General features: G+C 43.5%; 1 protein-coding gene across 3 annotated transcripts in view; it reads right to left on the reverse strand.

Moving 5' to 3' along the window:
- Positions 1-5,091: 5,091 nt before the first annotated feature.
- The window catches only part of NVL (nuclear VCP like), a 61,218-nt gene continuing 41,443 nt past the window's right edge, over positions 5,092-24,866 (reverse strand). For all 3 annotated transcript variants that reach the window (XM_040985753.1, XM_040985752.1, XM_040985751.1), the window contains 5 exons: positions 15,303-15,409; positions 12,388-12,464; positions 9,965-10,053; positions 6,913-6,983; positions 5,092-5,770 (listed from right to left, as the gene is read on the reverse strand). In XM_040985753.1, the coding sequence (XP_040841687.1) occupies positions 5,726-5,770; positions 6,913-6,983; positions 9,965-10,053; positions 12,388-12,464; positions 15,303-15,409 (389 nt within the window). In that variant the 3' untranslated portion in view covers positions 5,092-5,725. The remainder of the gene's footprint in view (positions 5,771-6,912; positions 6,984-9,964; positions 10,054-12,387; positions 12,465-15,302; positions 15,410-24,866) is intronic.

Genomic DNA, 24,866 nt, shown 5'->3' on the forward strand with positions numbered 1-24,866 from the left:
ACTGGGTAGTAGGCAGTTAGGGTATTCTGGGTCCCCAAGTCATCATTTTTTCCTCAAATATTAAGGGTTATTTTCTCTGCCATGTTTTAGATTCACCAGAGCACAAGTGCCTATTGTAACATATCAGGAACATGCTTCCCCAAGAGACAAGGGTGACAGTAACACACCAATTCCCCTCCTGAAACTCAGCCTGCTTCTGTCTCTAGCCATTGCCAAGGGGGAGGGCTCCAGACTGGCTTCTTTATCATTAGAAAGAAACCAAAGAAGTTAGCTGGTGACATCTTTCTGGCCTTTTGTCCCAAGGCCAAATACCATGGAAACCAGGAATTCTCTCTTGTTTATGGAGAAACATCTTTGAGGGGAACCTTTAAAAGGTGCTTTCCCCACCATTAATGTCGATCTTTTTTTCCTCTTTTCCTCCTGCCACTATGGCAGGAGGTAAGTAAGGGTCCTTTCTATCTCAGAGCCCCCTTCTGTCACTTGGACGGGAGCCTCTTTTCTCGGCTTTTCTAATAAATCTTGCTTTAAAACTAAAGCACAAAAATTTTGTGTCCACACGAAAATTCTTTCCTGTGAGACAAGAATTGAGGTTGCTACCGTATTCAGGGTCAAAACCCTACACAGCATGGTGGCAGGATGGGGGGGTGGCCAGGGCAGGGGAAGAGGGAAGAGATGGAGAACAGGGAGAGCCAGGTGAGCTTGGAAGATGTGGGGGAAGTGGAGAGCGGTTGGGAGGGGCTTTAGGTGGGCCTCAAGGGATTGGGGACAAACATTATCAGAGCCACTGGTGATTGGTAACTGGGCAGGGATTAGGGGAGGGACTGTGAGAGACTGGGGGTGAGGGGATCACATCTCACTGGTGGACAGCCAGAGTCAAGAATGGCTGAGGCCTTCAGGGCTGATGTTTGAGTCACTCCTTACAGCCAGAGGGTAAGATGTGAATAGAGATGCCCGCATTCCATAGGTGAAGGTCCAGTACCAGTTCCACCTCTGATTCCAAATTCCTGATAATGCACACCCCGAAAGGCAGCAGGATGGCTGAAGTGCTTGGGTCGCTGACACCCGAGTTAGAGTTCTGGGCTCCTGGCTTTAACCTGGCAGTCCAGCTGTGCATTTTTGGAAGTGACCCAGCAGATGGAAGTTCTCTTTCTCTCATTCTCTGTTTCTCTGGCTTTTAAGTAAAATGGACTATTATATAAAATAAAAAATATTGTAGGTATACACACTGGCAGCACCTACTTACGAATCTCTGGCAGTAAGAAGGCTCATGGGTGTTAGGTTCAAGGGTGACTGAGAATTAGTGAGATTTTATTAGGGGAGATTGTCTGACGGACAATCCAGAACCACTTCCACGTGGTAGAGAATGGGTGACCACGTAGGAGGAATGGCTGCCCAGAGCGCACAACACTAGGCTTTTATCCAGCTTAGGCACAGGGGATGGCAGAGGGTAGCAGTTCCTTGGTTTGAGCATGCCCCATTGACCTGCATCAGCTGGGTATTCAAGGAGGTGGGCTGAGACAAGCCTGAGTGATTCCAGAAGGGCATTCCGGACATTCTTGAGATAAGACCAGATGATTCTGCCCCATCTAACACACAGCACCAACCACAAGGAATCAATCTTTAACAAATATTGCTTTGGTGTCTGGCCCTCTGATAAAGTTGGTGAAGCTATGGCTCAGGGCATCAGCATTCCACACGGTCGCTGGTGCAAATCCCAGCTGCTCTACTTCCAATCCAGCTCCCTACTAATGAACCTGAGAAAAGCAGTGGAAGAGGGCTCTAGTGCTTTGGGACACTGCCACCTAGGAGGGAGAACAGCATGAAGTTCTAGGTTCCTGGCTTAAGCCTGGCTCAGCCCTGGTTGTTGTAGTCATTTTGGGGATTAATCAGCAGATGGAAGATCTCTCTTTCTCTCTCCCTGTTACTCTAAGTTTCAATTAACTAAATAAATCCTTTAAAAGACTTTTCTTGGAACAGGGGCAGGCATTGGACTCAGTGGCTAAGACACTGTTTTGGAAGCCTGTTAGAGAGAGTAAGCGGAGAGGGAATAGGGAGGAGAGAGAAGAGAACAAAGGAGGCCTTACACTTTTCATATTTCTGGTTCAGGTTCTCTGTTCTGACCCAGCTCCCTGCTGATACACTGAGGGAGGGAGCACCTGATGCCTGAAGCTCAGGAATGAGGGTTTCTACCATCTGTGTAGGCACAGACCGAGTGCTATACCCCAAGTTGTGCCTGGCCCAGCTTTGGCTATTGCAGGCATATGGAAAAAGAACCAATGTACAAAAGATCTCTTTCGGTCCCCGAGTATCAAATAAGATGAAAATTAAAACAAAATTAAAAGTCTTGAAGCAAATGATAAAAAAAAACATGATAACATATTAAACCTTATGTGATACGGCAAAAACTGAAGAGGAAGGATTACAATAATGTACAAAAAAAACAAAAAGAAAAATAACAAATACATGACTTGTCTCAGTGACAGAGAAAGAAAAAATCAGAAGGGGAAAAAAAAAAACCAGAGGAAGAAAAAACCAGAGCTACAATTAGTAGATGGGAGGGTGTTCTGGATGCAGCAGAAAGCAAAGTGGATGTTGTCCCACCAGATGGGAAAGATAAAGAACTGAGCCAGCAGGAACCGAGCCACCCACTGGATGTGGCCTGTTCTTGAAATGCAACATGCTTTGGCAGGCATAGGGGAGGCCACCCACTGGATGTGGCCTGTTCTTGAAATGTAATGTGCTTTGGCAGACATTGGGGAGGCACTCAGCCTGAGCCCCAGGTCTCTGAGGCAGCAGCCCTGGAGCCAGATCCTGATTTGGGCCCAGTCCTGGTAACTCTAGGTATCTGCCACCTAGAGACAGGGCAGGGAAAGAGGAGAGAAAGGTGCCATAGGCGGATGGCTGTGACCACAGAGGCTGCACATCACCAGACGCCCGCATTCAGGCCATTGACGAATGGCGTGTAGAAGTGATGAGCTTTTGGAAAGGCAAATTGGTTTCAGTGTATGAGAGATTGGAACAGGAGATTAACTAAGAGGCTATAGTTATAGTTATGAAAGGTGATGAAAGTCCTAACTAGGTCAGTGTATGGGAACAAAGGAAACAGATTTCAGAAACATTTCTAAATCGGATGATTGATGACTAATCAGTTGAGAACTGAAGATGACATCGATTTCCAGGTGACATGGGGACTAAGGAAGAACAGGTGGCAGACAAGAGATGGAATGAAGCTCTCAAACTCCCCTGGAGTTCCTCCATCTTGAGGCTTCCTGTGGTTTTGGAAGCCAGATAGGTAGGAATGGGGAGGGCTAGGGCAGTGTGCCAGCCCACATTCTAGGCTCAACAGAGCCATTGTTGAAGAACAGTTAATCCATTTCATACTCATTAAGCACTTCCTTCGTGCCAGGCCCAGGGCTCAGTGCTAAGGAGAAAAGACAGGATCTTAAGCTCTTTAGCAGGAGATCCAATCAACTAGCCACGGTAATGAACTCCCATGCCTGTGCTCCTTTTGCAGAAGCAGGTTGAAGAGGAAAATCCCTGCCCCTGGTGGCAAGCTTCAGCGTCAGGAATGAGTATGATGATAGAGTCAGTGAGAACTGGAAAGTGAGAAATGCCATTAGGAATTAAGAATACATCCAGCTCCCAGTGGTTGGTGTGAGGGCCAAGTACGTGACGAGCAGAACGGACGGACTACAACACCCATTGATTCCAGTGGAAGTCGAGGTTCAAGACAGAACCAACCCAGCAATTGCAACCACCAGCTGAATGGGGACCAAAGAAGGTTTCCCCAAGAAGCCGCTGAACTTATCTGGACAATAAGATGCTGGACTCTATGCTTAGTATATGCTTGCAATGAAGGAACCTCAACTGCACTTGAACTGTGGTAATGCAAGAAGGTGGAGAAATCCACCATGGGGGGAGGGTTAAGAAAGGGGTGGGGGAAATCCAGTACCTATAAAACTGTGTCACATAATGCAATGTAATCAATAATAATAATAATAAAAGAATGCATCCAGGAAAAGATATTTAAACCCATTCACTTCCGAGGTTCAAACAGTGAGCACCAATAAATAAATCTTTAAAAAAAAAACTTAGAAAAAAAATAAAACAAATACATTTTAAAAATTACTCAAACTGGAGCAGGTACAATGGCTCAATCAGCTTATCGTCCGTCTGAAAGTGCTAGGATCCCATGTGGGTGCGAGTTTGTATACTGCTCCACTTCCCTTCCAGCTCCCTACTTGTGGTCTGGGAAGGCAGTGGAGGACGGCCCCAAAGCCTTGGGACCCTGTACCAACGTGGCAGGCCCAGAGGAGGAAGCTCCTGGCTCCTGGTTTTGGATCAGCTCAGCTCTGGCTGTTTCTTCCACTTGGGAAGTGAACCAGCACGAGTGAAGATCTTTCTGTTTCTCGTTCTCTCTTTAAATCTGACTTTGTAATAATAAATAAATCTAAAAAAGGGGAGGGAAGGGACCCAAATCTATCTTACTTACTTTTTTTTTTTTAAAGATTTATTTATTTATTTATTTTTTATTATTTTCTCATTGGAAAGGCAGATATACAGAGAGGAGAGACAGAGAGGAAGATCTTCCGTCCGATGATTCACTCCCCAAGTGAGCCACAACGGCCGATGCTATGCCGATCCGAAGCCAGGAGCCTCTTCCGGGTCTCCCACGCGGGTGCAGGGTCCCAAAGCTTTGGGCCGTCCTCTGCTGCTTTCCCGGGCCACAGGCAGGGAGCTGGAAAGGAAGCGGGGCTGCCGGGATTAGAACCGGCGCCCATATGGGATCCCGGGCGTGCAAGGTGAGGACCTTAACCACTTGCGCCACCGTGCCGGGCCCATATCTTACTTACTTTTGCAGCCTTTTAACATTTTAATTAAATGGGACAGAATAAATGTTTAGGAAAAGCTTGATAATCAGACCCACCTATACATAGTATAGATTTATTGTAACAACATGACTTATTAAATACGACACAGATTGACCCCTTCACAAAGTGTCAGGAATTGTCAGATACAGGCCAAAGGGCCAAAACTATGACAAAGTAAATATCAAGCAAGAGTAACATTTTGAAGAAATAATTCTCACACTTTAACTTGACCATGAACAAAACATTTACTGAATTTCAAAGTACATTCCCCAAATATATATATGCATATATATTACAAAGGGAAAAGGCACAGGCATTTGGAACAGTGGCCATTGACTCATGACCTGGACACCTGCATCCCATACTGCCTAGATTTACACCTGGTTCTGTTTCTGATTCCAGCTTCCTCCTAATGTATATTATGGGAAGCAATGGTGAGTGATGGCTCACCAATTTAGGTGCCGGTAACCACCATGGGAGAACTGACACAAGTTTCCGGTTTCTGCCTGAACTAGGCCTCCCTCTTATGAGATTTAGGGCAGACTTATCAGTTTGTTTCATTCTTTCAAACAAATGGAAATACATTTCCTTAAATTAAAAAAGAACGGGGGAGTGAGACAATGGACAGAAACCACCTTCATCGAATATTCAGGTAAATATCACATGTGCAAATTAAATTGCATGCCACCTGATAAAGGCAAAGAACATGGGCCAACCCTGATAAAGACCCCTAACTTGGCCTCAAGGAAAAACTCTTCAGTTCCAGTGGGACCTCATTCATTTGAAAATGAAATCCTGACCCGAGATGAAGTGTGTGTCAGTTGGCAGGCGGGCTTGGCAGATGTGGGCAGATGTCACCGGGTGAGGGACCGCTGCAGAGCATCATACATCATCCGATCCTGAGTGAGAGAGAAGGCATCCTTAAAATCGGTTTCAGTTTCTCTTTTGGCTAAGTAAAATGGTCAGATACATGAGAACAATGCTGTGTGCTAATGCTCACATCCTCCAAATTCACATACAGAAACCCCAACCCCCAACGTGATGCTGTTAGGAGGTGGTGGACGAGGGAATGAATTAGGTCATGAAGGTGGGACCTTCAGGAAAAGACTGGTGCTCCCACAGATGAGAATCTGTGCCACCAATGATCCTGCAAACTGGATCTCACCTACTACCAACGCTGCTGGTGACATTACTGTGGACTTGCCAACACCCAGGACTGAAAAATCAAGTGTTCATCACTTATGAGCCACCTGGTTTATACTATTTCTGCTGTAGCAGCTGACAAAGTCACCGAGAAAAGTCAACCACCTCAGTCTCAACACTCAACAGATAACTTAATGGATAAGTTTCCAAGGCTTAGTTTGGGTATAGTCTAATTCCAGTTAGATAAAAAACTATTTGTCAAACAGGGTAGGGCAGGTCAAATAACACTTGAACTAGACTGATTAAAAATTCTGAGGGTATAGAGAGACTCAGGTAGGTCATTCTCTGAATAAGTAGCTTTGGGAGAATCTATAATTAGCAGAACAATTGGTATAAAACGCGCACAAATAAAATATCTCCAAAACAGCCTCATAAAGGCAATTACTTTAAGTCAGAAGGTAACAGCAAACTTTCTTCCCCGAAGTAGAAGTGATATATAAATAAACAAGCCTGGGCATAGGCACTCGGCACACTGACTGAGTCACTGCTTGCAAAGTCCGCACTCCCAATCACAGGGCTTAGCTTTCAGTCTTGGCTCTGTGGAGAAAGTTTTCAATGTAGTTATTTTGCTAATGAGCAGCCTGGGAGGCCACTGATGGCTCAAGGACTCACCACTGCCAAACATGTGGGGAACCCAGACTAAGTTCCCAGCTCCTGGCTGCAGCGTGACTCAACCCTGGCTGTTGTGGGCAGCTGGAAATCTCTACATGTCTCTCTTTTAATTAAAATCAAAATTAAAATCAAAAGCCACACACACACACACACACACACACACTATGAATAGCAGTACTTATCCAAGCCTACTCTCACTGTGCTGGACCTTCAAGAGCCTTCTTACCTTTACTGATATAGATGACTTTACTTTCTTGAAAGCGTCTTCAAAGTGCTTCTGCCCCACCTTGAGTTTACCTGTGAAGCAAACACAAAACCGCACACAATCACAGCATGTATTCCAGTACTTACTTAAGACTCCAGTTTCCAGTTTAGAGATTTCTAAGGCTTTAGGACACCAGTGACTGAATTAACAATGCGATGTGCTCTATTCCTTTTCAGGAAAAGTCTTAACAAACATAACTATCACCAATTTTTTTTATTTTCACTGAAAGGCATATTTACAGAAAGAAGGACAGACAGAGAAAGAAAGATCCTCTGTATGTTGGTTCACTCCCCAAGCTGATCCAAAACTAGGAGACAAGAGCCTCCTCCAGGTCTTGCACAAACATGAACGGTCTCAATGTTCTGGGCTGTCCTCCACTGCCTTCCCAGGCCAGAAGCAGGGAGTGGGACTGCAAGTGGAGCAGCCGGGATAACAACTGGTGCCCATATGAGACCCTGGCAAATGCAAGACAAGGACTCAGCTACTAGGCTATGGCACCAGGCACCCAATCCCACTGACAAACAGGTAAACTTTGTAAATAAATAAACTTTTTATTTATTTTTATTACAAAGACAGATATACAGAGAGGAGGATAGAGAGAGAAGATGATCTTCCATCCGATGATTCACTCCCCAAGTGACTGCAATGGCCGGTGCTGCACTAAACAGAAGCCAGGATCCAGGAACCTCCTCCAGGTCTCCCACACGGGTGCAGGGTCCCAAGGCTTTGGGCTGTCCTCGACTGTTTTCCCAGGCCACAAGCAGGGAGCTGGATGGGAAGTGGAGCTGCTGGGATTAGAACTGGCGCCCATATGGAATTCCAGTGTGTTCAAGGCCAGGACTTTAGCCGCTAGGTCACGCCGCCAGGCCCTGTAGGCTCCTTTGTACTGCTCAATTTAACTCAGGGGTAGTGGTTTTGGTATTTTTTTAAAAACTAATAAAAAAGAACAAATTTTGTGCATTCCATAGGCACAGTTCTAAAAAGACGATTATAAAGGGTAATATTTAGGAAGAACCAAAATTGTCCTGGTTATTAACTTTAGCCTGGTCTAGCCACGGCCATTGTGGCTGTCTAAGCAGTGAACCAGTAGAGAAAAGACATCTTCATGGCTGTAATTCTGCCTTATAAAAAATAAAAGAAACATAATAAATAAATGAAAGAACTTTAAATAACTAAGCCCAGGAATTTCACAAGATATCTGTGTCACTAAACTTGAGCTAAGGAAATTGCTATAAGTTCTAAACTGGCTAATCCTACACCTCAAGCACCAGAATCCCATATGAGGACTGGTTCGTGTCCTGGCTGTTACACTTCCCAGCTCCTTGCTTGAAATCTGAGAAAACAGAAGAAGATGGTCCAAAGCCTGGGGACCATGCACCCACGTGGGAGACCTGGAAGCTGCTGGTTCCTCAGATCAGCTTAGCACTAACTGTTGTGGCCAGTTGAGGAGTGAACCAATGGATGGAAAATCTTTCTGTTTCTCAATGTCAATCTGATTTTCCAATAAAAACAAATAAATCTTTAAACAAACAAACATAGAGGAAGAAACAAAGAGAATGTGGCAACAATGATCTTACCCATTTTCCTGTAGCCCTTGACCCTTTGAGCCCTAATCAACTATGTAAAGACCATGAAAAAAGGGCTCTAGCAGCTAAAGTCCACGCCTCGTACATGCCGGGATCCCATATGGGCGCCGGCTCTAATGCTAGTGCCACCGCCTCCCATCCTACTCCCTGCTTCTGGCCTGGAAAAGTAGTCAAGGACGGCTCAAGGCCTTGGGACCCTGCATCCGCATGAGAGACCCAACAGAGGCTCCAGGTTTCTGGCTTCAGATTGGTGAAGCTCTGGCTGTTGCAGCTACTCAGGGAGTGAAGGTCTTCCTCTCTGTCTTTCCTCCTCTCTATATATCTGATTTTACAATAAAAATAAGTAAATCTTTTTTAACAAAAGATTTAAAAAAAAAAGTTAAGCTAAACATATATTGATGTAACAACAGAGACAAAAATTTACTTTAGAGATTTTTGGCAGCCAAAGAAATCCAAAAAAAGAAAAAAGGAAATCAATATAAATCAAAAAAGAAATCTTTTGGAATTCTAATGAATAAAAGAAGAGTAAAACAAGTTTGATCACAAGCACCCAAATAGTGAAACTAGACATTCAAATATAAATAGTACAAATTTATTTAGCTGGTATCAAACTGACACATCATAAAATACATGGATTTTGGGCCTGACGTGGTAGCCTGGTGGCTAAAGTCCTTGCCACGCACACACTGGCATCCCATATGGGGTGCGGCTCTAATGCTAGGGGCCCCACTTCCCATCCAGCTTCCTAATTATGGCCTGGGAAAGCAGTCGAGGATGACCCAAAGCCTTGGGACCCTGCACCCGCATGGGAGACCCAGAGAGGCTCCTGGCTTCGGATCAGCGCAGCTCTGGCCATTGTGGATACCTGGGGAGTAAACCTGCAGATGAAGGATCTTTCTCTCTGTGTCTCCTTCACTCTGTAAATCTGACTTTCCAATAATAAATAAATCTTAAAAAAAAAACGGGTTTTAGATTTTTGAAAGGGAACCTTGAAAATATGACATTACTCTGCTTTTCACTCTTGTGGGTGTTTTGTAAAGTCTCCAAATTAAGCTGCATTTTAACAGGTATAATATAGATAGTGCCTCAGGAAAAGCATGAGCTTTCCAGAACTGATAAACAGACCAAGCTCATAATAATAAAAAAAAAAAATGACTGGGCCCATTTGTTTTTATCTGATCTCTGTATATGATAAAAGGACATAATACACTTTACTGGAGGAGCAGAGACAACACTGTTATTATTATAATTCTCAGCACAAGAGGTTGCATAATTCTTCAGAAAAGTTTCTAAAGTTAACAGAAAAGTCAACTTTAATTATCACAGACAATTATTGCTGGAAGACAGTCACTGTCATTTGAACAGTCATTGTCAGGTGTGCACAATGATACCGCATCACAACTGAGACACTTCCGAGACAATCTTACCTTTCTCCTCGCCACTCTTCTGCCTTGCCATTTCCTGTCTCAGGGCGCACAGAGAAGCTTCCCGGACCAACGCAGAGAGATCTGCACCCCTTTAATGAAGAAGTTCTGATTTAAGTTCAGAAACAGTACAAGCCCTGGAAGAGGGCTGCCGGCAATTTTTCCTAAGCACGCACTGAAGCATTTGGAAAGAAAATAACTAAGAAAAAAATTTTTAGCTTTCATCAGAAATACTCCAGATCTTTAGAAGAAAAAGAATTACAGAGGAAGCAATGAAATGCAAAATAAACAGTCATAAGGGCTACACTAAAGTGCTGACTAGCATATTCATATGTTAAATAGTATATAAAATGAGCTTATATAAAAAGCCATTTATGTCTCCAAGTTCCAAAGGAGGAAAATACAGAGAAAGTCTTTGATGTGTGTAACTGCAGCTCCAGCCCAGCAGACATGGCCTAACAACGGCCACTTATTTAACCGGTCTAGGCAACAACGTGCGCAGTCAGCACACTTCTGAGTTGAACTGTAAAAACACTGGGGTTGACTAGGGTTTCAACACCTCACAGCTTTCCCAGGATTCTTCGGAGATTTGGCAAAAAGGTCTCAATTTCAGGACTAAAAACTTAATTTGTAGAAATGAAACTTACATAATGTTACACAAAATGAGACTCACAGAGCTGAAGTTATTGACTGTAACTGTGGACTCGGTGTAAGGGAAATGATAAAAGCACTCCGCCCTCAGTGCTACAACCGACACTGGCGCAGACACCATCAGCTAACGCAAACAAGCAACTGAGGGCTGAAGTCTCCCAAACTGTGATGGCAGAATTGAAATCCACATTTACCTCGGGACTTCAGCCACTTAACTGAATCCCCTTTATAATCTACACTCAATATACTTGGCACAGGATTAGTTTTGCCATAAAAACCACCTCTGTAACTTAAAATCCTCCCAAATTCAAGCTATTATTACCCGCTTAACTTTTCCTTCAATCTCCAAGTAGTAAAATCATTTAGCTAATAAAGACTGGGTTCATTTTGAATTAAAATACTAAGACATTCTCTTTGGGGCTAGTGTTATGGCTCAACTGGCTCATCCTCTGCCTGCAAACACCAGGAATCCACATGGGAGCCAGCTTATGTCCCAGCTGTTGCACTTCCCATCCAGCTCCCTACTTAATGCATAGCCTGGGAAAGCAGCAGACGATAGTCCAAATCCCTGGACGCACATGGGAGACCTGGAAGAAGCTCCTGGTTCCTGGGTTTGGATTTGCTCAGCTCTAAATGTTGCAGCAGTTTGGGGAGTGAACCATCAGATGCGAGATCTTTCTCTTTGATTCTCTTTCATATAAATCCAAATTTAGGAATAAATTTACGTCGTTGAGTACACGCTTCCAGGGACCTCAGATGAAGACAATGTGTTCACGCCTTAGAAGGCTTTAGAAAACACCACATTACTTGGTTTTTCCCCAAAGACGTAGAGTACCAAGTATCCTGTGGACAAAGGGTTTTGATTAAACTGAACAGGATGGTGTCTGTTAGTTAAACTCAAGTATAGATTTTCTTTTCTTTAAGATTTATTTATTTTTATTGAAAGGCAGATATACAGATAGGAGGAGAGACAGAGAGGGAGATCTTCCATCTGATGGTTCACTCTCCAAGAGGCTACAATGGCTGGAGCTGAGCCCATCCGAAGCCAGGAGCCAGAAACCTCCTCCAGGTCTCCCACGTGGGTGCAGGGTCCCAAGGCTTTGCGCTGTCTGTGACTGCTTTCCCAGGCCACAAGCAGGGAGCTGAATGGGAAGTGGAGCTGCCAGGATTAGAACCGGCACCCACATGGGTTCCCAGCGTGTTCAAGGTAAGGATATTAACCACTATTCTATCACGCCTGGCCCATGTCAGATTTTCTTACCTGGTCCCCAGATTGGGGCAGTTAACAAATTTATCCTAAAGGTATGTGAAGAAAGCATGCCACATTAGAACGACAGACATTTGCAAGCTGAAGGCAGAGTGACTGATTTCCTGATGTGTGGATGTGAATAGCTAGGCTGTGAAAATGAATTCTGAGAGTTGGAAAACAAAGCACCTGCAGATGAGCTTCTTTTCAGTGCTGGCACACCCGGGCAATTTGGGAGCCAGTCATGAAACAGCGAGTGTTCAAAGAACAAACCACCACTGAAGGACAGCCACAATGGCTCAGCTGGCCTGAGCACCCTGAGGAAATGACATGAAAATCCTTCAGAGCCACCAACTCGACAGTCCCTTCTCTCAGCAGGGAAGGACGAGGACAAGCCAGACATTAGGTGCTTTCCAGGTCACTTCATTTCACCCGTCTAGACATCTGGTCAGGAAACATTATTCTTCTCATTTTACAGATGAAGAAACTCAGCTCCAGAGAGCTGCCAGTTCCAGAGAAAAACACTTACGTGTAGCCATCACAACGTAGGTCACTGGCAATTGCTTCTAAATTTACATCTGCATCCAATGGCGGTCTGGTACCATTCTAAATAAAAAAGAAAAATGATTTTTCACTATAGCATTGGGAGGGGGGAGGAATTTGAAGATTTATTTTATTTGAAAGTCAGAGTTAAAGAGAAATAGAGATTCTATCTGCTGGCAAACTTCCCAAATGGCAGTTAACAGCTAGGCCAGACTGACTCAGGGAGCCAACAGCGTCATCAGGGTTTCCCACGTGAGTGCAGGAGATTAAGCACATGGGTCATCTTCCACTGCTTTTCCAGGCTGTTAGCGGGGAGATGAACAGGAAGGGCAGCCAGAATTTTGACTGGCATCCATGTGGGACGCCAAGCTTGCAGACAGTACCTTAACTCATGACCAACTTTGGCCCCTTGACTGAGAATTCATAGTTGATCGTATTGACTCCTAGTAAAGAATTATGCGTGACACAATATAATATAACTGCGAGAAGTAATACAACTGCGAGAAGTTGATTCCAAATTTGGAAAAGCTAAAGGAAAGCTATCTTATGCCACGGAATTTGAAGGATTTCTGTGAAATGGTAGCAAAAATAAAACACCACTACAAACAAAACAAAACAAAACAAAACAAAAAAACCCCACCAAATCAGTGTTTCCAAAGGGGAAGAAGTACATTTTCCCTTGGACCAGATTACATGTGATAGACATAGGTATGGCTCAGTTGGCTAGGAAGGGAGACAATAGCAAACCTGCCAGGCAGAACAAGCAGTCACCTGTCCACAAATAAAACTGCAAGTCCTCTGAGCGAAGTACATGTTCTTTTGATTTTAACCCTTCCCTGGTGTTCAAACCAAATTCCCAGGCTCATGAGGAGAGATGAGGAAATGATCAGAGCAGTCTGAAAAATTTCACACTTAGGGGCAGGAGTGGTTGCGTAGCAAACCAAAGCTCCACCTGCGGTACTGGCATCACACAAGGGTGTCGGATTGAGTTCTAGCTGCACCACTTCAGATCTGCTTGTGGCCTAGGAAAGCAGCAGAGGTTGACTCAAGTCCTTTGGGACCCTGCACCCACATGGGAGACCCGGAAGAAGCTTTTGGCTCCTATCTTCACAGCAGCTCAGCTCCGGCCATCACAGCCATTTGGAGAATAAACTAGTGAATGGATGATCTCTCTCTCTCCTCTCTTTCTTTCAAGGGAAAAAAAAAAAGTTTACCACATACACACATGTATGGACACAAACTATATTACATATAAATATAATACCTACCTTTAGCGATAGACCACAAGAGAAAAAGTTGCTGACTCATAATTCACATGTTGTATACATTCTTTATATTATATTATATTATATTATATTATATTATATTATATTATATTATATTATATTATATTATATTAATGAAAGAACTATTTTAGGAAGAAACATACACAGGCAAGCAAGCAACTGTATGCCGTAAGACAAAGGCAATCTTGGTGTGATTCAGAGTTCTAGCTCCTGATTCTTGCTTCTTGCTAAGTCAGATCCCGAAAATCAAATCACAGTATTCCTTGACCTAAACAGCTCCTGGCGATGGTGTGGCCCATGGGCATTTGGGCATGATGCCAGGAAATAAGAACACTCTGCCTCTGCTACCCTGCCCACACTCCCACATTAGCATTTACGGCCTTGCTCAAGTATTGCAGTAAGTGTCCATTTGCGAGCCCACATTATGGGATTCAGATGCAGATGTTCATTTAATACATTCAAGAACCTTACATGTCCCATTCAATCCACTATGATCTGAGAACTAAAACAAACTTCAGGCAAACAATCTTTGTACTTCTGTCCTCTAGCTATGCAACTAGAAGGTGAAACTGCAAGACAGCTAAGCATTTTTTTACTGTAAACGATTTTCAACTTGGTTAGGAAGGCAATTAGCCCTGTGGGAAGACAGCTATGAGTGATGAGTGGGAACTGGGGAGCAGTTCCTGTGGGTCTGACAATGAGCAAACACACACAACATATACTTCGTCATGTTAAAGGACACAGTTTAGGGAGGTGAATGTGAACGCTGCGGTGCAGCCAGGGTCACCGTCAGATTCATGTTCCCCATTCGAACTCCCCGGTCCCCTACTCCCATAGGGACCCTGGCAGCTACCACCCTGTACCTCCCAAATATGACTCACAATATCCTTGTTCCTGAACTTTAAGCTTTGCTCCCAACACCTCTCTGAGCTAAATATTTCACAGTAAGGCTACCTGTTCTATGTGCTTCGCATTTCAATGAAAAACAAAAATCTTGAACGTGAAAAACAAAAAATGGTGCCCAGAGTGATAGCCGATTGGCTAATTCCTTGCCTCATATGTGCCCTGGGTGCGATATGGGCGCCAATTTTGTGTCCTGGCTAATCCATTCCCATCCAGCTCCCTACTGCGGCAGTAAAGGATGACCCAAAGCCTTGAGGCTTTGCCCCCATGTGGGAGAACTACAGGAAATTCCTGGCTCCTGGATTCAGATCTGCTTAGCTCCGGAAGTGTGGTCATTTGGGGAATGAACCAGCATGGGGAGATCTTTCTGCATTTCCTTTTCTCTGTATACTCTTTTTTTTTTTAACTTTACTTCTTTTTATTATCAGTTTATGATACAGTTCCATAGATCATGAGATTTCCCTCACCCTCCCCAATTCCCTGTCCCCTCACTGAGATCCCCTATCATTACCATAGTGTAGTTTTTCATACACAATCATATATCCATCATTGCGGGCATGGACAATGACAGAGTCCAGCATCTTTATCTCCTTCTCTCTGTATATCTGCCTTTACAATAAAAATTAATAAATCTTTTTTTTTTAAAGAAGCCTATTTAATTGTCTTTATTTAAGAGCAGCATTCACAAGAGTAACTCATTTCCTTTACTTACTTTGGTGATGGTTTTTAAGATGGCAAGGCGATCTGCTGGGGGTGGCAAACCCACAAAGAGTGTTTTGTCTAGCCGGCCTGGACGCAGAAATGCGGGGTCAATGATATCTGGAGAAGAAACAGGGGAGGGAAAATACACAACTTACATAAATCAATCTCTTTAAAAAGAGCTTTTTTTTTTTAATTGGAAAGACACATTTATAGTAGAAATAGGGAGAGAATAATTTTCTACCCCCTGGTTCACTCCACCAAAAGAATGCTATAGCCATTGGCTGAGCTGATCCAAACCCAGGAGCTCCTTCTCATCTCACACATTGGTACAGGGTCCCAAGCATTTGGGCCATCCTCTCTGACGCTCGCAGACCATGGACAGGGAGCTGGATCAGAAATGGAACACGCCAGACTTGAAGTGCTGCCCATATGGGGATCCTGGTACTGCAGGTGCATGCTTAGCTTGTACCTCATTGCATTGGCCAGAAATTCTAGATTTTCTGTGTTCTTTGTAACTTATAAAAGTCAGACAAACTTATTCCATGATTTTAACAATATTCAACTTCTGTTGGAACTTCTCTTGGTATACTAAGGAATGATACTACAAAATGAAAAAACAAGTCATGTATTTATCCCATTGTATGGATATCCCATTTGTCTTCTCACCCATTGGTAATCATTTGGCTTGTTACCATTTTAGACTACTGTAAAAATAACTAAAATGAACATTCTGTTGTAGGTCTTTGTATAGGCTGAGTATTATACATCTGAACATGTGAATCACCACATGACCTATAAACTTTATTTCCAGGTATACACCCAAGAGAAAACATAAGTATACACAAAAATTGGAAAGGAATGATCATCAATACCTAAAAAGCTGTAACAGTCCAGATGCCAATCAACTAGCAGACAAAAATATATAAGGTTGCACATTCATACAACAGAACAGTACTCAGCAATAACAATGAATGGGACACTTTATCCCTAACACAAATAAGCCTTACAAACATGACACTAAGCAGAAGTAGTCAGGTATAATAAGGCATCACATAACTTATATACAATATCCAGAACTGACAAATTCACAAAGACAGAAATCAGATGAGGGTCTGAGGTGAGGGAAAGAAGGAAAGAGAAGGGAACAGACAGCTTCTCTCAGTTTTGAAAAATTCTAAACTTGTGTTTGGGATGGCAACACAACTCTACAGAATATTCAAAATTACTGGATTACATGACTATAATTGGTTCATTCTTTACAATTTTTTCCAATGATGAAAAAGGTAAAATTTATATTTGCAAACCCCTGCCATCACAAAAAAAAGAATTTAGCAGAAATATCCCATATCAGAATGCCAGATGGCGGCATAGCTGCTAATCCAGTTCACTGTTACTGTGCTGCACCAAGAAGCAGCTGCTGATCCATGTAACCTGGCTCCTGCCTTTACCCTGGCCCTGCTCTGGCCATCTGAAAAGCAAACTAGTGAAAGATCTTTCTCTGTCACTTTGCCATGCAAATAAATAAAACAAATCCTAATTTTTTTCTGGTACTTTTTTAAAAATGAATTTTTAAAAATGTAATCTTAAGACTAACAAGTTAAGAAGCAAAAATTATATTAAGACCAAAAGGTGTTTATGAAACAGCAGATTTATTTTAAAGATTCATTTTAAGTTTTCTTTATTGGAAAGGCAGATATAGAGAGAAGGAGAGACAGCGGGAAAGATCTTCCACAATGACCAGAGCTGAGCTGATCTGAAGCCAGGAGCCAGGAATTGCCTCTTCTTTCCTGGTCTCCTACGCCGGTGCAGGGTCCCAAGGCTCTAGGCCATCCTCTACTGTTTTCCCAGACCACAAACAGGGAGCTGGATGGGAAGTGGAGGAGCTGGAATTAGAACCCATGCCCATATGGGATCCTGGTGGATGCAAGGCAAGGAATTAGCCAGTAGGCTACCAAGTTGGGCCCCAGAAGCAGATTTTTATGATTCATTAAACAAATAATTAATGAGTTCTACTATGTACCATGGTATGTTTAAATCAGCAGACATGGCGGGGCCTAAGTTATTTTTAAAAGGGTGGTACTGTGCCAAAGGGCAAGATATACAGGTTTGAACATGGCACCAAGTCATTGTTCAATTGCCCCCAAGGAGCATTCAATCCTGATGTAAGAGCACAACGATCAGACCTGTGAGAGAACACTCTACTTAACTTGAAAGTGAAGGCAGATAAATATGTAACTTTGTTGAAATAAATATTGCCTGTCAGGCAGACACTCTCTCATCTGAAAAATAGTTATTAAGGGCTTAGAATGGACTAAGACTGAATTAGAAGTGATCTCTCAGATATAAAAATTTCAACCTAGTTTTTAGCCAAAAATCAGCATAGCACTGTTGCCTTGTTTCGTTTTTTCAGCTGAGCAGGGGACAGACTGCATTAGGTTACACTGGATACTGCACGGCTACAGGTATGAAACAGACACCTCGGAGTACAGGAGGAATTAACTAACGAGCTGGAGTGGCTATTGCGGCTCTGCAATCTCCGTAGGCAGAGTAGGAGTAACCGCTTCCCCCCCTCCCTTTCTTTTTTTGAACAATGAAACAATGAATTAAGTAGAAACAGTCAGTTCCCTGCCTGAGAACATCCTTACAGGAGTTGACATTTAACAAGGAAATGAGGCAGATGCAGTGTGCACAAAGACCTGCATCTCTTCCCACTGACCACAGGGAAGTGTTACCGTAGAACAGGGTGTGGACCAGGGCACACCGCATGTTAGAGTGCTGTTACAGCTCTGCAGAACAAGGTATAGTGGTAACAACAGAGAATCTTTCTCTTTCTAAAAACGAACAGCTCAAAAATTAGGAGAGAAATGACTAACATAGGGGCCCAGGATAATGAGTTAGTGTCCAAATCCTTGCCTTGCATGTACCAGGATAGCATACGGCACCAGTTTGTGTCCCAGCTGCTTCACTTCCTATCCAGAGCCTTGCTTGTGGCCTGAGAAAGCAGTCGAGGAGTGTCCAATGCTTTGGGACCATGATAAGCTCAGCTCCAGCTGTTGCAGCCACTCGAGCAATGGATCAGCAAATGGGAGGATCTTTCTCTGTAAATCTATCTTTCCAGTAAAAACAAATAAACCTATTAAATAAATTTTTTTTTTAAAAAGTCCAACCCAGATTTAAGAACTACTGACATGCAAAAACACACAATTAAAAAAAAAAGAACTTAAAAATCCACCTCCTACATGACCTTTCTGAGAAAAGCCACACAAAGAACCCTAGCTGGTAGGGGAACTTGGGGAACTTCCTTACTAGTCCACAGCTCCTGCTAGGGAGCACAAGAGCTGGGGCTGTGGGTGGGCCAGGCCAGGGGGTGGCCTCCACCCAGTTTGGCTGAGCTGCAACATCAGCCAAGGGGAGCAGACTGTGGGTGGGCCATGCCAGGCTGGGGCGAAGCATGAACCAGCAGCAGCAGCAAGACCAGGGGCTGGGAGGGGAACACTGGGGACTTCCCTGTTGAATGCAAGAAGTGGGGATGTGGGTAGACCAGGTTCGGCAAGGTTGCAACAGCCAATAGCATGGCTATGGGCTGGGTCTGGGAGTGTGCTGGACTGGGCTAGGATCCAGCACTCGCTGGCGTTTGTGAGAGCCAGAATGCCTATGGGAAAGGCCAGGCTAGGATGTGGCACCATCCAGGTCACATGACAGCCACAAGGCTACAGGGCAGTCAGCACAGGCCACAGTTCTTACAGCTGAATGCCAGGACTGGGGCCCACCAAGGAAGACAGGGCAGCAGCACCCGATGGCAAATGTGGGGAAACCAGGCTGGCAGTCAGCCTGCTAGAGACCTCCTCTACCTGGAATTCCCAGTTTTGCTGGCAAAGGGTTGCAGCCTGTTCCTGGTCTGTGGATGCCCTAAGGGGAACTCTGTCAACCAGTAGGCCTTGGAAAGATTTTCTCAAGTCTCTAACAATGAAACCGATATCTCAGTTATCAACAAAACCATTCAAGTAACACTCTCAAAATACTCTTCCCCACACTGGGCTGTCTAAGGCATCATCAAAGGGCCATACCACATCAGTGGGTGCTAATGTAGTTTGACAGCAGGAAGCAGCCCTCTCCCCTCCTCTGCTTCACACTCCAGGAACAACACCACAAAGACTGAAACGTGTCCTACTCACCTTCCTGGACCTTCTCCACCCTAATCAGAGGCCACATGTGCATACATTGCTCTGAAGCACGAAAGCAATATTTAAAATAAAATTATCAAAAATATAAGCATAAATAACATGGAATTTAAAAATTACAAAAAATGGGCCCAGCACCATGGCCTAGTAGCTAAAGTCCTCGCCTTGAACATGCTGGGATCTCATACGGACACTGGTTCTAATCCCGGCAGCTCCACTTCCCATCCAGCTCCCTGCTTGTGGCCTGGGAAAGCAGTCGAGGACGGCCCAAAGCCTTGGGACCCTGTGTCTGTGTGGGAGACCCAGAAAGAAGTTCCTGGCTCCTGGCTTCAGATTGGCACAGTACTGGCTATTACGGTCACTTGGGGAGTGAATCACTGGAAGGAAGATCATCTTCTCTGTATATCTGACTTTACACTAAAAATAAATAAATAAATCTTAAAAAGAAAATACAAAACATGAATTCTAGTAAAATGAGGGAGTGAGTCAATGGAGGTTAGGTAGAAAAACAGAAGACAAACAAATCAAAATAGGAAACCACCAGTCCCAGCTGAAGTTGGATGGAAAGTTCCCCAGCGCACATGGCCAAATGGCAGACACGTCACGGCAATAACTATTGACAGTTACTAAACATACGTGAGGAAGAACAAAGCAAACAAAGTAAGAAAGATGATAGTTACGGAACCTAGGAATAAAAAGAAAATACAAGAAATGAAACTCAACCAGTACCATGTTTGGCTCTGCTGAACAAAACAGCTACAGCCAGCGTAATGTAACCTCACAGCAATGATTTAACCAAGTCTTACAGAATGTCATGTGGTAGTGAGGCAGGGAGAAGGCTGAGTGTGACATCACCAAAGAAGTTACCCGACAGTCCCTAAAATCAGTAAAGCAGCATGATAAACCCATTCTGTGGAGAAAACTACAAGGAAAAAACAGCTCAGGGAGCTTAAACCTGTTCCCTCTGGGCAGAGGAGCAAGTAGGAGAGAATCTTCCTTTTATTACAAGTATTCATGTTGTTATTTCTCATAAAGTGATTTTTTCCCGTTTCTTTATCATTTTATTTGAATGGCAGAGAGCTGAGTGGATATAGAGATCTTCCACTTGCAAGTTCACTGTTAAAATGACCCAACAGGCACCTGGCACAAAAAGGACGTTCTGCTACTTGCTGATGACAACTTCACGTATCTGGTGCAAAGTAATTAGAAACGTACATCAGAGTTTTACTGCAAGATTAGATGACTTAACCTGGGAAGCGCTTACTGTATGGGCTGCAATCCAAGTATTCCTAGGATAATTATGATTATTTGCAATCTGACAAACTGAGATTCAAATCGTGGTGTCACCATGTACCATCTGTGCATCCCGAGGGCAAATGAATTAACTACACCTACCCTAGGCTTTTATATACCAAACGGTACATAGGCACAAAGTGGCACAGGTTCACTGATATGTGACCTTCCTGGGATGGCAAGAGCGAGCAACACCACCACTTTGAATAACCCATATGCAAAACACCAAACAGTGATACACTGCATGCTGCGGCAGAGAAGCCAGGCCTGGGCGAGGTGCAGACTCAAGTACCACGCGCTGGGGAGAACTCTCTCGCTACCTGATCCGATCAACTCTCCTGTTCAGCTCCTCTCCACGAGCCAGTCAGCAAAACTTCTTCACTCATGCTTTTCCATGGACTCAAACATTAAGTCCCCAGTGAACCCTGTTAGGGTTGTACGCTGGCCTATCCATGCGTCACAGAATCTAGGAGTGGGGACAGTTATTCCTAACACTGCTCTGGTTTCCTGACCACATCCATAATTCAGGAAAAGGCCGATTTGTCAGGGGCTGGCAAAAAGCTAAAAACAATAAAGTAATCATCTTTAAGGGGCAGAGAAATTCACTCTGTAATACCCAAAACCATCAGGGCTGGGCTGAGAGCTGAAGACAATCCAGGTCTCCCACTTGTTGGCATGGAGCAATCCTCAAGCCTGGCAGCTGGAGCTGGGAACTGAACCCAGGCAGCCCAAAGAGAGATATGGGCACCTTGACCACTAGGCTAAATGTCCGCTCTGGTTGGCCAACATTAAGTTTAGAAATGTTTCATATATATATAGGTTCAGATGTTTCCGTTAGCTGTTTCTATAGATCCTTAAAGTTAACACAGCTGCTTATATATCCGTTCAAATGAACAGCAGCCAAAATAATTCTAAAAAGCTAAGTGGGATTTTGGCTTCCACGACAAGACAGAATATAGGTACTTCTTCCTTTTATTTACTAAGAACAGTTAAAGCTTCTGAATATTATATAGAAAATAAACCAAAATCCTTGAAGGTGAAGAGAAGGTAACAAGCTTGTTAGGGGACCTAAGACTCAAGCATGTAATACAGGGGTCCAAGAAATACAAGGAACATGTCACACAGGAAATGAATCAAATGAAAGTTGATGTATCAGAAATTAAGAATACAGTGGAACAAATTAAAACTACAGTGGAGAGTCTCCAAAATAGAATGAAAGAAGCTGAAGAAAAAAATCTCAGAATTGGAAGATATGTCCTGTCACCAGGGGGAAACAAACAATAAGCCGGAAACAGAGCTGGGTCAAACTGAAAAAAGGATTCAAGAACTGAAAGACACTATTAAAAGGACAAATATAAGAGTTATGGGAGTCCCAAAAGGTGCAGAGAGAGAAACTAGGATTAAAGGTGTAGTCAATGAAATAATAAGGAAAAGCTTCCGCAGGCCTGAAAAAGTCAGGGCTGGGTATGTGTAGAGAAGTGAGAACCCAAGCAAGCAAGCAAGCTGGCCTACCCATGTGGATTGCAGGAATACAACTTAGAACCAACACTGCTGCCTCCTGGGGTCTACACTGGGAATTAGAGCCATGCATTTGGGGAAATGTACACATCCTACCTGCTGGATTAAATGCCCACACTCTACAACAGAGGAAGAGTTCTGTTCAATTAGGGATGTAGAAGATAAGAGCTACATCAGGAGTGGAACAAAGAGATCTGTGTAGTGATAGTTCTGCATCTTGATTACAGGTGCGAAAATTACCAAGAAATGGACAATTTTAGAAATGTCTGTTTCTTATTTCTGCTATGGTACCACAGCTAAGCAAAATGAAACAATGAGGACAAATTGGTGTATGGGACACTGGTACCCTATTTTTTTTTTTAAAGATTTATTTATTTTATTGGAAAGGCAGATATACAGAGAGAAGGGACAGAGAGGAAGATATAATGGAACTGTCACATAAAAAAAAATACAACCATAAAAGATCTAGAAAATCTGTTTTCAAATTTATATAACCATCACTGCAATGAGAATATTAATAGGAAAAATTCAGTGGCAGCAGTATTGAAGGAAAGGCATATTGTACATAGGAAGGACAAAATACAGGTACCATGTTGTTTATTTACCTGCCATTCACAACAAAGCCAAACTGCCAAAGGCTTTACATTCAGGTCCTAGCTTTACATGTGAAATTGAGAACTTAATGCCTCAAACAAAGATGCAAGATACCACCAGGCCCCAGTGTCTTGGCCACACATCCTTAGCTTAACTCTGAGAGTGGTACAGCTCACCCTACAACACTCTGATCATCAAAACTCATGAAGTTATTTGCTTCTTCAATATGTAAACTGCTGAGGGTTCATTTAGGAAAATCCTAGGTCATGGAAGGAGGTGCCAGCCCCAGCGCTGAAAGCTCTGCAGCTCACCTGACCATCATAAACATGCCTCGAAGCAGTATGGCACTGCCAGCCAACCAGAACTTGGACACGAGTTAAACAAGGACCAGACCAGATAGCTACTATGACTCCAATCAGCTCCTTATCATCTGGCCAGAGGCCAATGTACAGTAGTTCCTATCCTTTGTTCCTTTCATTCTTGTCTCTCCCATCCAAGAGGCCTCCTTCTACACCAAAAACACTCATTCAGGAGGGTCGAAATTCTTGACTCTCTGGAGTGCTATCCTCTTTACCTTTAAACCTTGTCCTTGTCATCTTCATTCGGAATTGAACTTTTAGGGAACACAACTAAAAACAATGAAGAAAGAATGCAGGGGAGAAGAGAGAGATCAGGATAAAAAAATCCCACAGAGAAAGGAAATGCATAGGAATATCCTGAAGGGAAGGCTTAAGGAAAATCTGGTGACGCTCAAGGACACAAAGGACACGGTTTCTAATCTCCTGAATTAAACTAAAATACAACACCGCTTACATTAAATAAACATGAGGGCTAGTGTTGTGGCACTGCATAACCACCGCTTGCAACACTGGGATCCCACAGCAGAGCACCAGCTGGATACAGCCTCCTGGAGCCATACTGGGAAGCCAGGCCAAATGTCTGCACCCCTGCCAGCCCTTTGGGAGATTAGGATGGAGTTCCTGGCCCCTGGCTTCACTTTGGCACAGACATGGCTGTTGAGACTAGTTCTGGAGCAAAAAAGAAAATGGAGATCTCCTCTCATCTCTGTGTTGATAAATAAACATACATATGAAATAAACACACATATGAAATAAACCTACATATATATGAAAATGAAATAAACATATGAAAATAAACATACATTTATACATATGAAAATGAAAACATACATATGAAAAATGGATTGTTATTAAAGACAGACAGGTTATTGCAGAAGACCGAAGATCTTGAAATCTAAAAACAGGTCGACACTTGCTTAGGAAAGCTAACATGTGATTCTGGCCAAACCAGAAGGAATTTTAAGATTTTGTCTAGGATGACTTGATTTTCTTACCTGATGACTGTTGCCAACACTATCATCAAAACACCTCATAACTGTAATAACTACTAAATAACTACTTGCTGTTAGCAACCACTGTGATGAAAGAATTAAAAGCCATCATTTAACCTTTACCACAATCTTGTTCTCTTTTATAAGGTTTATTTGTATTTTAAAGCTTTTTTACAGAGAGGAGACACAAAGACAAAGACAGAGGTGTTCCATCCACCGCTCACTCCCCAAATGGCTACAATGGCTGGAGCTGAGCTGATCCGAAGGTGGGTGCCAGGATCATCGTCCTGTCCTCCCACATGGGTGCAGGGGCCCAAGATGTTGAACCATCCTCTACTGCTTTCCAGGACCTAAGTACGGTCGTAGGTTACAAGTGGAACGGCCAAGACATGAAAGCTAACCATAAGGGATCCCAGGCTTGCAGGCAAACAATCTGCCTCCTTTGTCACCAGGACCAGGGGGCTGGGCCGGGGGTGGAGGTAAGAAGCTTTACCATAACTTTGCCAATTAGGTATTGTTATCCTCAGACAGCAAGCAAGGAATGATACATGCCACACTGTGATATACAGAGGGATATAAATTGGGTATTTGCCCCTAATTGAAAGCACAGAGCTGCAAACCAACCTCCCCCACCCCC

The sequence above is a fragment of the Ochotona curzoniae genome, unplaced genomic scaffold (genome assembly GCF_017591425.1).
Source record: "Ochotona curzoniae isolate NIBS_2020 unplaced genomic scaffold, NIBS_Ocur_1.0 contig_430, whole genome shotgun sequence".
Taxonomy (NCBI): Eukaryota; Metazoa; Chordata; class Mammalia; order Lagomorpha; family Ochotonidae; genus Ochotona; species Ochotona curzoniae.